Raw genomic sequence first — 16,805 nt, 5'->3', positions numbered from 1 at the left:
ATTGTTTTGCAAGTCTTAAATCAATCAGTTGACATATTTAATAAGTGTCTACCCTCAAGGATCTTGCATCTAAAAGAAACAATAAGTACATTATTTATGCCTATATGGCATATATAATGTAAATACTAGTACATTCAAATTAGTTAAATATTAATTATATAGTTTGAGAGGGAAGACACTAGCAGCTGAGAGAATCAGAAAAGGTTTCATATAGCAAGTGCTTTGGGAGTTATATCTGAAAACAAGAAAAAAAAAACCCTATGAAATGGAGGTGAGGAAAATTGCATTCCAGGCAAGGGGGAATCAGTGCAAAGTCATGGAGATGTGGTGTGGTATTTCACATGTGAAGAACAGAGAAGTCCAGTTTGATTGGATTGCAGAGTGTGGTAGGAAAGGGTTGAAGTATGATATATCTATTAGTAATGCTATTCATATGATAAATGTGAAGTCATGTTGAAAACTATAAAACGCTGTACAAATAGGATATTAATAACGACATTAGTAATAATTTTCTTTCAGAAGAGTCTCTGGAATTTTTATTCTTTATAAGGGAGTTTTAGTTAAAAGTGAAAATGACAGGTTTTTTTGTATTTAGTTAGTCCAAGCTATTAAAACATGTAAAAAAAATGATGCTGCTTTCTATTTGTGCAGTATTTTGCATTGTGAAAACATACTTACATATGTTTTGGTTCTCACATCTCTTAAGTAGATGAGGGACATTAAGATAACAAGAGGCAATAGAACATTGACTCATATAATGAATGTACATACCCATTTCCTGCCTGCTGCTGCATACACCCACTCCATATTTCTTTAGTACATTCTTTACTGTTGTGAGACTTTCATCATTTGTTTCTGCAAAGCCGAGATAGTTGTAAGAACCCACATTAATGACATCCCGGATAATTCTTCCAGTAAACCTAAAGTGAATAAATGACAAAGGAACAAAAATAGTAATCATTATATTTCATTTCAGGACCAGGTAAATATATGAAATTCTCAAATTCTGGCCCATTTTCAACTTTGAATTATTGCAATTATGACTCACAATATTTTTTAAAGGATTACTTGCTCTTTTTCTTTCCCTTTCACTAAACTCTCTTTTTACCACAATATGGTTGCATTCCAGTGGTGGGTAAAGTAATTCCATAATTAAAATTTAGCAAGGGGCTGAAGAATTTTTCAAGTACAAAAAAGTACCCTCTATATAAGAAAAAATTAGTACCTAGCTCATAATTTTTCCTGAACATGCCTGAATGTGCTTGTATAGCTTACAAACTAATCTTTAAAGAGACTAAATTATGGCCATCACTGGTGAAAATTAGAGTTCAAGAGGAGAGTCCACATCTTTTTGCAATTTATTCTTAAAGTTATTTTCCATAGAACCCATATAGGCATAAATTCCATTGCAGTATAAATCAAGGTGCTATAGAAATTTCATCATGATAAACCATCCCATAGACCTCACATGGGAGAGAAAGCTAACTGACTTGAAGGTAGAACAGCTGGGTCAATATTCCTTTGTTTAATGTTGAATGTGTATAACAGAGAAAAGGATTTTCTCTCAACCAAACACCTTTCCCATGACTTACTTAAATGTCCAGTTGTAATCATCTGTCACTCGTTCCATCACATCGAATGTAGGCCCTGGAGCACTACAGATTGGTCGGTTCCAGTTATCTCGTATTCTCATGTAAAGGTTCCTTGTAAAAAAATTCTCAAAGTCTTGATATAAGGGCACGAAGTCCTAATTATAAGAGAAATAATTAAACCTTGATATATAGTTTCTCTTTTGCTTTAAATTAAGGACATATTGGAGACCATGTTAATCAGCATATTTATGTTGTTCCTACTACGTATGAAGAATGGAGGATTCAAAGTAAGTTAAAATAAGTTTAAAAATAAGCTATTTTTAGAGTGGATTTTTGCCCTCTGAGATGGCCTCTGAGGTTCCTTTTAACTCTGAAAGTCTATGAGAGAAGTGATTCCATGACCTCTGGAGCCTATATGAACTGCATTGGTTTTCCATTCTGAAAGATACCAGCTTGACTGTTCTCTTCAAAATCTCTTAAAGAATAATACACTTCAATAGAAATTTATACATATCTTCTTCCTAGGTTCAGCCACTCCATGTTAATACATCATATGTAGTCCTAAAAATAAAACAGGTGCTACAACAATGTGAAATCACAGATACTTATCTGAAGATCCCCCCATCTATGGTTTAGGAGAAGACCTACAGTTCTTCCTGCTCAGGCCTGTTTTTCTCAGTCTGTAACTGATAAATGATGGGAGATTGTTTTGAAAAATCTTCATGGAGAGGAAGAATTTTGATTTGGAACTAGCAAAGATGACAGTGAAAAAGCAGTAGAACCCAATTGTCTCCCCACAAGTCCTTGATCAGACAGAAGAAGAGTACCAGATTGCGTGGTGACTGGTGAGTCTGAGGAGAAACCATAGGGTAGTCACGTAGGTTATCACAGGGAGAGAGCCAGAGGCTTCTTGGCACAGGGGAGGGGTTCCAAACAGAAAGATCTTAATAAGGATAGAGTCCTTAATAAGAACTGTAGCTATGTCCTGGAGTGGGGTATACAAAGGAGAACTGAAAGTTGTATAGCTTTGATCCTGGTCAGTGGACTCAGAAGTTTCCAGTGCTGTCCTGAGCTGGGTTTTGTCAGAGTGTGGACCAAGAACCCGCTCCTGTTGATCTGATCCTAGGGGCTTTTGGAGCCTAGGCAGCAACCATAGGTGGGGCCTAAAACTGAGCAACCAGGTAAGGGAGCTAGGACTTCACCTCACTAAAAGACAGTCCTTTTGTTGCTCCCTAATTCCTGGTATCACTCCCCATAGAAGGTATTCCATTTCCCCCTGATTAAGCCACCTGTACCTTCATTCTCCCCATTTCAGTGATATTACCGCATTACTTAAAAAAAATTGAGACCATTCAATATGAACTTTTTAATGTTTTTTAAAATTAATTTATTTGGTTTCAGTTTTCAACAACCACTTCCATAAGTCTTACCTTTTCTCCCCCTCCGTGTGTCCTCCCTCCCCTAGAGAGTATGCAATCTTATATGGGTTCTACACATACATTCTTATTAAACACATTTTCACATTAGTCATGTTGCATTGAAGAATTAAAATGAATGGGAGAAACCATGAGAAAAACCAAAACAAAACACAAGAGAAAATAGTCTACTTCATACTGTATTCTAATTCCATAGTTTTCTCTGGGTATGGATGGCATTTTGCATTGAGTCCTTTGGGAATGTTTTAGGTCCTTGAATTGCTGTGAAGGGCTCAGTCTATCAGAAACAGTCCTTGTACACTGTGGCTGTTACTATGTATAACGTTTTTCTGGTTCTGCTCATTTCATTCAGCATCAGTTCATATAAGTCTTTCCAGGTTTTTCTGAAGTCTGCCATTTTGTCATTCTTTATAGCACAATAGTATTCCATTACGTTCATATACTGCAACTTGTTCAGCCATTCCCCAATTGATGGGCCTTTCCTCAATTTCCACTTCTTGGCCACCACGAAAAGAGCTGCTTTAAATATTTTTGTACATGTGAGACATTTTCCTATTTTTATGATCTCTTTGGAATACAACCTGGAACACTCTTTTCTTGACATAATCTTCCACTCCTCCTTTCCACAGTCTATAACAAAGAATTGGCCCTTTGTCTTCCCATGGTCAAGCCTTCTACATGTGAACTTAATCCCATCCTCTCCTGTCTTTTTTTTTTTTTTTTAGCAGATTTCTTCTTCAATCATGCTACTTCTCTTGAATCTTCTGATTCTCTTTTGTCACCTAGTTTCTACTCTTCTGCATTGAAATATACTCAGTTCTTCTCCTTAAAAATCTTTCACTGGACTCTATCATGCCCTCTTTGAAAAAGTTGTCTACACTTGATTCTTCCATTTCCTCAAACCTCACTCTTAAACCCTTTGCATTGTTGCTTCCAACTACATCACACAACAAAAATGACTATTTCCAAAGTTATCAGTGATTTATTAATCACCAAATCTGATCGTCTTTTTCACTCTTCATTCTTTTTGACATTTCTGTTACATTTAACATGGTTGACATGGTTACTCTTGCCTCTCTGGATTTTCATGATATTACATGTTCTCTTGATTCTTCTTTTTATTCTCCTTTTTATCAGATATCTCCATTGCTGGATTATCATCCACATAATGTTCTAGATTATTCTAGTCTCCTCTTAATTGGTCTTCATTCCTCCATTCTCTCACCATCCAGTCTATCCTACACATAGCTGCCAGAGTAATTTTTCTTAAGCACAGATCTGACCATATGGACTCCCTTATTCAGCCAACTCCAGTGCCTTCTTGCTCCTAGAATAAAATTTAAAACCATATTCTACCTGGGTCCAGTTTATATTTTTAACTTCATTGGACATTATTGCTCCTCCTTGCATTCAGCCAAATTAGCCTCCTTTTGGTTCCTCAAACAGAACTCATTTGTGCCTTTGCACTAGTCATCCTTAAGTGCCTAAAATAAACCTCTTCTTAGCTCTCATTCATAAAATCTTTCTCCTTCTTTAAGATATAGTTCAGGTACTGTCTTCTTCATGAAGCCTATCTTGATCCTTCACATTGCTAATCCCCCCATTTCAAATTGTATCATGTTGAACGACTTTGTATATATTTGCATTTGTTAACTCTATATTTATTCTGACTATATTTTTATATGTTCTTATTCTCCTTCCCATGTATTTATATCCCCAGTGCCTAGCACACAGCAGTTATTTAATAAATACTTGTTGATTGAGCCTGTAGTTCTGTTGCTCTGAACCTGTAGAACCTCTAGGAATTGCAGAACACTAACCAGTCAGGCCTGCAGCAAAGTCACTCAGATCCTGAATCCATGTCCAGAGCCTGCAAAAGTCAAACTGGGAAGATAGTGATTAGACCATGCCTTAGATCAGACTTACTCATGGCACTGTAAATGGTTCTTCAGTTTACTAGCCTGACATGCTCCTAAGATCTTTGAAGAACAAAGAGCCCACTTCCTGGAAGTCTTTGAGAAGAAAGACAAGAGAGATAATCAAGATAATACAAATAGGGACCAAATAAGGCCTCAACATCTTTCCAAAAGGATCCAGAGACTGACCTTACACAAAGTCTCAATGAATAAGCAAGAAAAATAATGATATTAAATAAATATTATGGAACTAGGGATATCCAAGACAAACCCAGAAGAAAATCATTCCCTAATATCTATAAACATCCTCAAATAAAAACATAGTTTGGCCACAAGGTCAACTAGCATTTCTAAAGTAAATGAAGCAAGAGTTAGAAAATGACATTATATGTAAAATAATATCTCTAGGAGAGAACATAAAAAGAAGAGCTCTAGGCCAAATATCTGAAAGGATAATTAATAGCTTAATACAAGATGAGCAAAACCTTATGAAAATAGGATTGTTTGAAAACTATAATGTTTCAAACACAAGTAAATTACTGCATAAGAAAAAAATATAAAAATTAAAAGACTGAAAACTAACTCATTCTGAAAACAGCTGATCTAGTAAATAGGATCTGCCTGAAAGCCATGACCAAATTAAGTGCCCTGATAGCATATTTCAGGTAATAATGAAGGACACTAGAAAAAGTGATAGAGTAGAAGGAAGCTCTCTGAAACAGATTAGGAATGGTATTCTCATGGAGTGGTGATCAGGAAACCCATGGAGAAACAGTGGATTGTTTTTTAGCTTCATGATTGTGGAATCAGTCCAGGAGTGTGTAACCACAATAGAGATGAACAGACCTGGACCTTACAGCTTTGTTGCTCAAAGTGTAGATCAAGATGATGGAGAAAACCCATAGTAGACAGGGCTGGGACTGCTCTTAATACACACACACACACACACACACACACACACACACACACACATATACATGCATATATATTTATACATACACACACACACATAGATACATTCTGTACTATGTATAATGTCACCTTTGCTTATGGTTTTTTAATGTTTTCCTAACTGGATGATAATTCAATTATCTCTAATTTCTTATTGTTAGGAACGTGAAGGGGTCATTGCTTTCTCATTGCACACAGTTTTTAAAGTAATTGCTACAGTTTTCAACTATTTTATGAACATATTCATATTCTAATAAACTAAACCTTTTAAGATAAATAAAAAATTCAACACTCCCTTTCTCAATTGCCTCTATCCAAAGTTTTGTGAGGCACTTTCAGATTTAAATTTAGCCCTAATCTTTTTAACCATTATTCTTTTCTGGAGCATTTTAACTCTGATAGAAACAACTGAGAAAGATCAAGGTGTTTTTAATGAAAAAAAGTTCAGTTCCAGAAATAAAGAGTAAAACCTGAAAATTAACCCAAACTGAGCCTGAGGTCAAGTTGGCTGGTAAGAAATATTTGGAAAACTTTTTGTTTTTAATTTTAAGAAATCATTTCATTTATTTGGTATAGAATAGAAAGAGATATGGTTTACTATGTAAGACTGTTAGCAGAGGCTTTGGTATTTCCTACTAATATTATGATTAGTGGAAAGCCTCAAGGGAGACCCTACTCTGGGGCAAACATAGGGGAAGAATGGACAAAAATGTCAGAGATTGGGCAGGTACAGATGGATTGTGATTTGCATGGTTGAAGCATGTCTCCAAATTAAAGTGGTAACACCCTTCGAATATTAGAGTAGTAGAATGAGCACTTGATAACCTATATGTGTGACCTCAAACAAATTCAAATTATGACTCTACTACTTAAAAGATGTATAACCTAGAAAAATTCAGTTAATCTCCCATTATTTTAGGTATCTTCTCTGTAAAATAAGGAAATGAACTAGATAATCTTAAAGGTTTCTTTTGGTTCTTAGATCTTCAGTTTTCAGGTGTAGATATGAACAATGCTAACAATATTGTTCAGTCATTTCTCAGTTGTGTCTGAAGCTTTGTGGACCCATTTTGGGGTTTTCTTGTCAAAAAAACTGAAGTAGTTTGTTATTTTTTTTCTCCATCTCATTTTACAGATATGGAAGCTAAGGCAATAGGATCACATAGCTAGGAGGTGTCAGAGGACAGATTTGAACTCAGAAGATGTGTCTTGACCCAGAGTCAAGATGGTGGAATGAAAGCAAATGGTAACCTAAGCTGTATGACAGCTCCTTCAGACACCTCTGCAAAGAGAATCTGAAGAAATTTTAGAATGGCATAGTCCACTAGAAGACAGAGTATGGCAGATTTCCAGCTCAGAAGGTCAATGGGAAGGTCAATGGGAAGGATCTGTTGCATGGGGCTAGAGGAACACAGAGCTCAAAGGCTGTACCAGTACAGACCCTGCAATAGCAAAGCTGAACAGGAAGCATGAGACAGTCTGAAGCAGAGGCAACAGTGTGGAATCTCAGACATATCACCCTAGGACAGGAGTCCAGTGGAACTGAGTGAGAGAGAAGTGCAGAACCCCTGGTAACAGCAGCAGCCTCTCCTGAGACTATCAGCTCACAGGATAAATGTCTGTAAATCACCCACTTGAACTTCTGGGAGCCAAGATGGTGGAGTGACCTGTAAATGCTCTCCCCTTCCCCTTGTTGACCTTGGAAAACCCAGAGAATACTTCCCCAGGGAAAATCCTGGAATAGTGGTTAAGAAAATCACAAAGGGAAATCCCTCTTTCTGTGGCTGAAGGGGAGCAGTGCAGGACTGGAGCTGTCCCAGAGAGCCCCACCTCAGCAAACCAGGAGATGCTGAGCCCCAGGGAGGTAGAGTCCTTAAGCGCCAACATCAGGGACCTCAGGTGTGCCCTAGCATAGCTAGGAGAATTGAGAAGACACTAGAAGAGACAGAGTTCACCTGCCTGTGCTGTAGCTCAGGAGAGGAGACCACCTGTGGCTAGACCATTCCTCCCCCGCACCTCACTCACCAAGCTCCAGGGTAACTCTGGGGAAACTCAGAAAGACTTCACCTGCCTTCTGCTTTGGCACACCAGCCAGCTCAGCACCAGGTAAGCTGCAGCACTCTAGCTTCTAGCTGAAAGAACCAGAGCCCTGAACACACAAAGCCTCAAGATCTAAGCACAAGAATCATGGGACAGAGCCCCCTAAACCTCCAGAGGCAGAGATCTACTTGAAAATCCAGGAAAAAAGGCAATCATCACGAGCAGAAAGCAAATCAGAAAAGAAAAGACCATTGAATCTTACTATGAGGACAAGGACCAAAACACTAATACTGAAGAGGCCACCTCACAAGATAATATGAACTGGTCTGAAGTCCAAAGAGCATTCTTGGAAGAGCTCAAGAAGGATTTATAAGCCAAATTAGAGAAACAGAAGAAAAATTTGTCAATGATTTTAAAAATATGAAAAAAGAAGTCACAGAAGAATTTAAAAGGAAAATTGGAAAAATGGGAAAGAAAGTACAAAACCTAACTGGAGAAGATAACTCCTTAAAAGGAACAATTGGACAAATGGAAAAAGAGATGCAAAAATTAACTGAGGACAACAATCTATTAAAAATTAGAATTGAGCAAGTAGAAGCTAATGACTCTATGAGACATCAAGAATCAGTCAAACAGAATCTAAAGCAGGAGAAAACAGAAGAAAATGTAAAATATCTCATTGGGAAAACAACTGACCTAGAAAATAGGCCCAGGAGAGAAAAATCTAAGAATTATTAGTCCAGCCATGATGAAAAAAAGACCTTGGACAATATCTTTCAAGAAATCATCAAGGAAAACTTCTCTGAAGTCCTAGATCCAAAGGGCAAAATAGTCATTGGAAAAATCTACTGATCATCTCCTGAAAAGAGATCCCAAACTGAAAACACCAAGGAATATTGTTGCCAAATTCCAAAACTATCAAGTGAAGGAGAAAATACTGCAAGCAGCCAGTAAGAAACAATTCAAATATCGACGAAGTACAGTCAGGATCACAAAGGACCTTGTAGCTTCTACATTAAAAGATCTGAGGGACTGGAATATGATATTTTGTTAAGGCAAAGGAGCTTGGACTACAACCAAGGGTCAATTGCCCAGCAAAATTGAGCATAATATTTCAGGCAAGGAGATGGACATTCAATCAAATAAGTAATTTCCAGACATTCCTGATGAAAAGGCAAGAGCTCACTAGAAAATCTGATCTTCAAATACGAGTTTCAAGAGAGACACATAGAAGTAAACATGGGAAAAAGAACTCGTTACTCAATATGGGCAAATTGCTTACATCCCAATAAGGGAAGATGATACTTGTTAATCTTCAGAATTGTATATTTGTTACGATATTTAAAAGGGATGTACATAGATAGAGGGAGTGCGTGTAAATTAAATGATGTGATAAAAAAAAATGGAACTTAAGGGTATGAAGGGATTATAATGGGAGATATGAAGAGGAGAAGGCAGAAAAAAGCAAATTACATCATAGGAAGAGGCACAAAACCATATTATAATAGAGGGAAGGAGATGAGAGAGATGAGCACTGTTTGAGATTTACTCTCATCTGATTTAGTTCGAGGAGGGAACAACAAACTCAGTTAAGTATAAAAATCTAACCATTCTTTGGCAGTAGGAGGGCAAAGTGGAAAGAAAAGGCAGGGGAGGCTAAAAGAGAAGGAAGAAATAGTAAGGTAAAAGGGGAAATAAAGGGAGGGGGCTTATAGAAGGGAGGGAAGACAGGGTAGTGTGGTCAAAAATTAAAACTTGTGGAGGGGAAGGGAGAAAGGAGAACTAAAAGCATAAATGAGGGGAAATAGTATGGAGGGAAAGACACAGATAGTAATCATAACTGTGAATGTGAATGGGATGAACTCTTCCATAAAACAGAGATAGATAGCAGAGTGGCTTAAAATCCATAATCCAACAGTATTTTGTTTACAAGAAACACATCTGAAAAAGGGGGACACACACAGGGTTAAAAGAAAAGGTTGGAGCAGAATATATTATGCTTCAGCTAATGTAAAAAAGAAGCAGGGGTAGCAATCCTAATCGCAGATAAAGCAAAAAGCATAAATAGATCTAATCAAAAGAGATAAGGAAGGAAACTATATCCCGCTAAAAGGCACCATAGACAATGAAGCAATGTCACTACTAAACATATATGCACCAAGTGGTATAGCATCCAAATTCTTGGAGAATTTAAGGGAGTTACAGGAAGGAATAGATAGACAATCTATACTAGTGGGGGACCTCCTCCTGTCTGAAATTGATAAATCTAACCTCAGAATAAACAAGAAAGAAGTGAGGGAGGTGAATAGAACTCTGGACAAGGTAGATATATAGATCTGTGGAGAAAAATTAATGGGGATAGAAAGGAATATACCTTTTTCTCAGCAATACATGGCACATATGCAAAAACTGACCATGTACTAGGGCATAAAACCCTCACAATATAGGGTAGAAAGGCAGAGATAGTCAATGCATTCTACTCAGATCAAAATGCAATGAAATGTATATGTAATAAAAGGCCATGAAAAGATAGACCAAAAATTAATTGAAAACTAAAAAATCTAATTCTAAAGAATGAGCAAGTTAAACAACAAATCATAGAAACAATAATTTCATTCACGAGAATGACAATAATGAGACAACCTACCAAAACTTATGGGATGCTGCAAAAGCAGTTCTTAGGGAAAGTTTTATATCATTGAATACCTACATGAATAAAATAGAGAAAGAGGAGATCAATGAATTGGGCATGCAGCTGAAAAAGCCAGAAAAAGAACAAATTTAAAATCCCCAAGTAAATAGCAAATCAGAAATACTGAAAACCAAAGGAGAGATTAAAAAAATTGAAATTAAGAAAAGTATTGAACTAATAAAGCTAAGAATTGGTTTTGTGAAAAAAACAATAAAATTGATAAACCTTTGTTCAATTTGATTGAAAAAAAAGAGAAGAAAACCAAATTACCAATATCAAAAATGAAAAGGGTGACCTTGCCTCTGAGGAGGAAATTGAAAGAATAATTAGAAATTATTTTGCCCAAATGTGTTTCCAGAAATTTGACAATCTAAGTGAGATGGACGAATAACTTTAAAAAAATACAAATTGCCCAGATCAACAGAAGAGGAAGTTGAATACTTAAATAACACCTTCTCAGAAAAAGAAATTGAAGAAGCCATCAATGAACTCCCTAGGAAAAAAATCTCCAGGGCCAGATAGATTTACAGGTGAATTCTATCAAACATTTAAAGAACAGTTAATTCCAATACAATATAGACTATTTGGGAAAATTGGGGAAGAAGGAGTCCTACCAAATTCTTTTTATGATACAAATATGCTTCTGATTCCAAAGCCAGGAAGAGCCAAAACAGAGAAAGGAAATTATATGCCAATTTCTGTATTGAATGTAGATGCAAAAATTTTAAATGAGATATTAGCAAAAAGAGCTTATCATGAGAATAATACGTTATGATCAATTAGGATTTATACCAGGAATGCAGAGCTGGTTCAATATTAGGAAAACTATTAGCATTATTGATTATATCAACAACAAAAGTAATGTAAACCACATGATTATCTCAATAGATGAAGAAAAATCTTTCAACAAAATGCAACACCCACTCCTATTGAATAAGAATAAATCAAGTTTTCCATAATATAATAAGCAGTATTTACCTTAAGCTATCAGCAAACATTATATGCAATGAGGACAAGATCAGGGGTGAAACAGGGATGACCATTATCACCACTGTTATTCAATATGGTTCTAGCTTTAGCCATAAGAGAGGAAATTAGAATTTAGCATTAGCATAGGAATTAGAAAAGGCAAAGAAGAAACTAAGTTATCACTCTTTGCAGATGATATGACAATGTACTTAGAGAATCCCAGAGAATCAAATAAAAAACCACTTGAAATAATAAACAACTTTGGCAAAGTTGCAGGTTACAAAATAAACCCACATCAATCGATTGCATTTCTATATATTACTAACAAAGCCCAACAGCAAGAGATAGAAAGAGAAATCCCATTTAAAACCATGGTAGACACTATAAATATCTGCAAGTCTATCTGCCAAAACAAATTCAGGGAGTATATGAACACAACTGCAAAACATTTTTAGCACAAATAAATTCAGATCTAAGTAAGTGGAAAAACATCAATTGCTCATGGGTAGACCAAGCTAATATAATAAAAATGGCAATTCTACCTAAATTAATTTACTTATTCAGTGCCATACCAATCAGACTACTAGATAATTATTTTCTAGGGATAGAAAAAATAATATAAAAATTCATCTGGAAGAACAAAAGGTCCAGAATATCAAGGGAATTAATGAAAAGAAATGCTAGGGAAGGTGGCGCTAACTCTACCAGATCTCAAATTGTATTATAAAGCAGCAATCATCCAAACCACTTCATACTGGCTAAGAAATAGAGGGGTAGACCAGTGGAATAGGTTAGGTACTCAAGACACTGCAGTCACTGACTATAGCAATTTATTGTTTGATAAACCCAAAGACTCCAGCTTCTGGGATAAGAACTCACTGTTTGACAGAAGCTGCTGGGAAAACTGGATAATAGCATGGCAGAACCTGGGCGTAGACCAATGCCTGACACTGTATACAAGAATACAGTCCAAATGGATACATGATCTAGGTATAAAAAGTGATTCTGTAAACAAATTAGAGGAGCAAGGAGTAGTGTACTTGTAAGATTTATGGAGAATGGAGAAATTTATGACCAAACAAGAGATACAGAACATTATGAAGTGCAAAATGGATAATTTTGATTATCTTACAATGAAGTTTTTGCACAAACCAACTCAATGCAACCAAGATTAGGAGAGAAGCAGAAAACTGGGAAAGAATTTTTACAACTAGTGTCTGTGGTAAAAGCCTCATTTCTAAAATATATAGAGAACTGAGTCAAATTTACAAGAATGCAAGTCATTCCCCAATTGATAAAATGGACAAAGGATATGATCAGGTAGTTTTCAGAGGAAAAAATTAAAGTTATCAATAATCATATGAAAAAATGCTCTAAATCACTATTGATTAGAGAGATGCAAATCAAAACAACTCTGAGGTACTACATCACACCTATCATATTGGCTAAATGACAGAACAGGAAGATGATAAGTGTTGGAGAAGATGTGAGAGAGTTGGAACACTAATTCATTGTTGATGGAGCTGTGAACTGATCCACCATTCTGGAGAGCAATTTAGACCTATACCCAAAGGGCTACAGAAATGTGCATACCCTTTGACCCAGCAATATTGCTTCTAGAACTGTATCCCAAAGGGATCATAAAAATGGGAAAGGGTTCCACATGTACAAAAATATTTATAGCAGCTCTTTTTTTGGTGGCCAAACACTGGTATTCAAGGGGATGCTTATCAATTGGGGAATGGCTGAACAAGTTGTGGTATATGAATGTAATGGAATACTATTGTGCTATAAAAAATGATGAACAGGAATACTTCAGAGAGGCCTGAAAGGACTTATATGACTGATGCTGAGTGAAAGAAGCAGAAGCAGTAGGTCATTGTACAAAGTAACAACCACAGTGTGTGAGGAATTTTTCTGGTAGACTTAGCCCTTCACAGCAATGCAAGGACCTAAAACATTCCCAAAGGACTCTTGAGGCAAAATGCCATCCACATCCAAAGAAAGAACTATGGAATTGGAACACAGAATGAAGCAAAATATTTTCTCTTGTGTTATGTTTTGTTTTGATTGGGTTTTCCATGGTTTCTCCCATTCATTTGAATTCCTCTACACAACATGACTAATATGAAAATGTATATAATAAGAATGTATGTGTAGAACCCATATAAGATTGCATGCTGTCTCAGGGAGAGAGGGGGATGTAAGGGAGAAAATCTAAGACTTATGAAAGTGATTGCAGAAAACTGAAAATTAATAAATTAATTTTAAAAAATATGTGTCTTTCTGACTCCAGGCCTAGCAGTTTATGCACTGTGTCATCTAGCTGCCAATATCACTTGTCTTTATATTAACAAAGAGATGACTCAGTCTTTAACTAGCACATATATGTAGGATATGTATGCCCATGTAAGATATATGTATGGGTGTATATGATATATGTCAGTATGGGCTGTCTAAATATATAGAGATGTCTCATCAGTGAAATGGATAGGTATCTCTAGAATCTGGCCTTCCCCTTTTCAAAGGAGACATGATTTTCACTTTGAGGGGAATAAGAAAAGGGGTATTGATGGAAATTTGATTCTTTTCTATCTCATCTCCAAGGAGTTTATTGAGTTAGAATTCTCTTTGCTCTTTCAAACGTAGTAAGTTCTGCTGTAACATGACACATATATTTGTAAATGCCACCAAAATCCAATTATAAAAATCTTAAGGCTTATGGGAAAAATTGGGGGAGGGGTAGAACACTTAAAAACATCATTAGTGACAAAATTTAGTAACCTAATCAAACTAGCTCTTAAAGAGTTAAGAAATACATAATTGCCACAATAAGTAGTGGGGAGATAAAGTTACTGGTCTGCCTGTATTTCAATTCCTATGGGGGCTGACAAAGTCTTTGACAAGTTGGGTAGATCTTAATTCTTGACCTTGGGGGGTCATGACAGAAAGTGAATATTTTGAGGACCATTTTTCCTGTGTTCACAGCTCCTACTGTACATGAAGATATATGATAAATAGCACTTTATCTTGAAAAAGAACTGGTTTGCTCGTGGAAGTGGGTATAGAAAGGCTTGTAGCTTGTGAGTTGTGAAGTGGTACAGTTTTCTACATTCTGTTTCTTGTGGACAAGAATTATACACAAACTATCACAAAATTTGCATTATGCTTAAATTGTTCCCTGATATATCATGAAAAATATTGGATGTTTTTGGAAGTGGAAAAAATTTATGTTTCCAAATAGAGATTACACCTCCAATCTAATGATATGGTATTTAGAGATTCAGAAGGAGATCTACTTCCATTGTCCCTCTTCAGGGATTCAGAAAATAGGCCTCAGTTTAAACTTAGCATTTGAGCTACTTTTTCCCAAATACTTGTTATACAAAAGATCATTACAAATAGCAAACAATGAATAAACTTATATAAATAAGCAAAATGGAAAACAAAACTTGGAGAAATTCTATAGATTAAAGGAAGGTTTGGTTTTGTTTTTCTGTTTTTTTGTTTTCGTTTTTATTTTTGATTTTTGGCTGAGAGTAAGATAATATCTCTGCTTAAACCTGTGGAAAAGCTCCTATCTTACCCAAGGGGAAATTTGTTGTTGTTGTTCAGTCATGTCTGATTTTTTGTGACACTATTTCTTGGCAAAGATAGTGGAGTGGTTTGCCATTTCCTTCTGTACCTCATCGTACAGATGAGGAGGCTGAAGTAAATAGGGTTAAATGACTTGCCCAGGGTCACACAGCTAGTAAGTACTTGAAGCCAGATTTGAACTCATGAGGATGAGTCTTTCTGATTCCAAGCCCAGTGCTTCACCTAGCTTTCCCAAGGAGAAATACTCTGTAAAATCCCTCTATGGGGAGGCAAGCTGGAAATCAGAATATTGAAAAACTCTCTCTTCCTCTATATGTCTGCCTTTTCCAACATCTTTCTCCCCTCCCTGGAAAGTCTTCTGCCCATGTGTCTTTTCTCCAAAGCAACTCTGGAAGCAACTCAAGCCCTTACCCAAGTATGTAGCATTGTGCTTAACATGTCCTCCCCAAGTCTGGAGTCTTTTTGGATATATAACTACATTCAAAACATCCAAACATTTTTTGGAAGTTCAATAACACATATTCCTATTTCATATAAAATTTTATTCCTTGATCTTGAAAAAATGATTAACTGGGTTTTCTGTTTAATTAGAATACTCCCCTGATTACCCAATTTGCTTTCCATGCTAATTTTTTTCTGTAATTCAAAGATATAAATTATAAACTCCGTGAAAGATAAGACTGTATATTATTTTATCTTTGTATTTCTAATGCCACCTTCATAGAGTCATACATGATTGTAACTAGGTTTTCAAAAGGTTCTGCCAGTCGAAGGCAAACTCTGGCTGACTATCAAATTAAAATAGTTTTGAATATGGTCTAGCAAATGGGCTGAATGTTGGTCAATGACTAGTGTGATTAAGTACAGAAAGGCATAGTTTCCTGTGTTGGTGACTAGGTTATGAATTTTCTGTTCATGAAAGAAGGCTTGAAAAAGATAAAATGCTTAAATAATCTTCAGTCTTTTTGATTTCTCCATAACAGTGGTGGAAAGTGGAGCCTAGGGTGCTAAAAACTACACTGCTTTTTACATGTCTACAAAAGTTTAATTTCTGCTAGTCAATATGTTAGAAGTTTGTTCAACCACCAACAACTTGATATACTATGGAGGAACTAAATCACATCCTTATAGACCACAGGCTCCTAAAATTATTTGGCTTACTTTCCCCTTTAAAAAAATTACTCATTGACCCCTAAAAATCTACTTTCTTTAGCTCTTTACCAGTTGTTTTGAAATTTATGTCATTTCAAAAATATGTAAAATATATTTTTTAAAAAAAGATGCATCTTAAATTTAGTAATTTATTGAAAAATTGTGGGTTTTTTCCCCCTGCATTGAAATCTTGATGATGCAGTATTGCATTAGTATTGTATTGTAAACAAGCCATTACACTCACATATTCCTGCCTGTACATGTTGGGCTTCCCAGCAATGAGCAACACTTTCACCTGCCAACACTTGTTTGTTAAGACCTGTTGGCAGATGACCACTGATCAGTTATAACTTGCATTTTGTGTGTTTGGAAAATAATGTAATCACTGTTGGGACTGGAAGCTCAATTCCGTGTGGACGGTCTCGGGCGGGTAAAAGTGGGACTTCTAAATCTTAGAGTC

The 16,805-nt window shown here is 36.1% G+C and overlaps 1 protein-coding gene across 1 annotated transcript in view; it reads right to left on the bottom strand.

Annotated features, from left to right (window-relative positions):
• SPTLC3 (serine palmitoyltransferase long chain base subunit 3) overlaps positions 1-16,805 on the bottom strand; it is a 199,602-nt gene that overhangs the window by 114,054 nt on the left and 68,743 nt on the right. The window contains exons 3-4 of the mRNA XM_072634471.1: positions 1,593-1,747; positions 772-920 (exon numbers count right to left, since the gene is read on the bottom strand). Coding sequence (XP_072490572.1) covers positions 772-920; positions 1,593-1,747 — 304 coding nt within the window. The remainder of the gene's footprint in view (positions 1-771; positions 921-1,592; positions 1,748-16,805) is intronic.

The sequence above is a fragment of the Notamacropus eugenii genome, chromosome 1, assembly GCF_028372415.1.
Source record: "Notamacropus eugenii isolate mMacEug1 chromosome 1, mMacEug1.pri_v2, whole genome shotgun sequence".
Taxonomy (NCBI): Eukaryota; Metazoa; Chordata; class Mammalia; order Diprotodontia; family Macropodidae; genus Notamacropus; species Notamacropus eugenii.
Note: the sequence above shows the minus strand (reverse complement) of the source record. Positions and strands in the feature narration are given on the sequence as shown.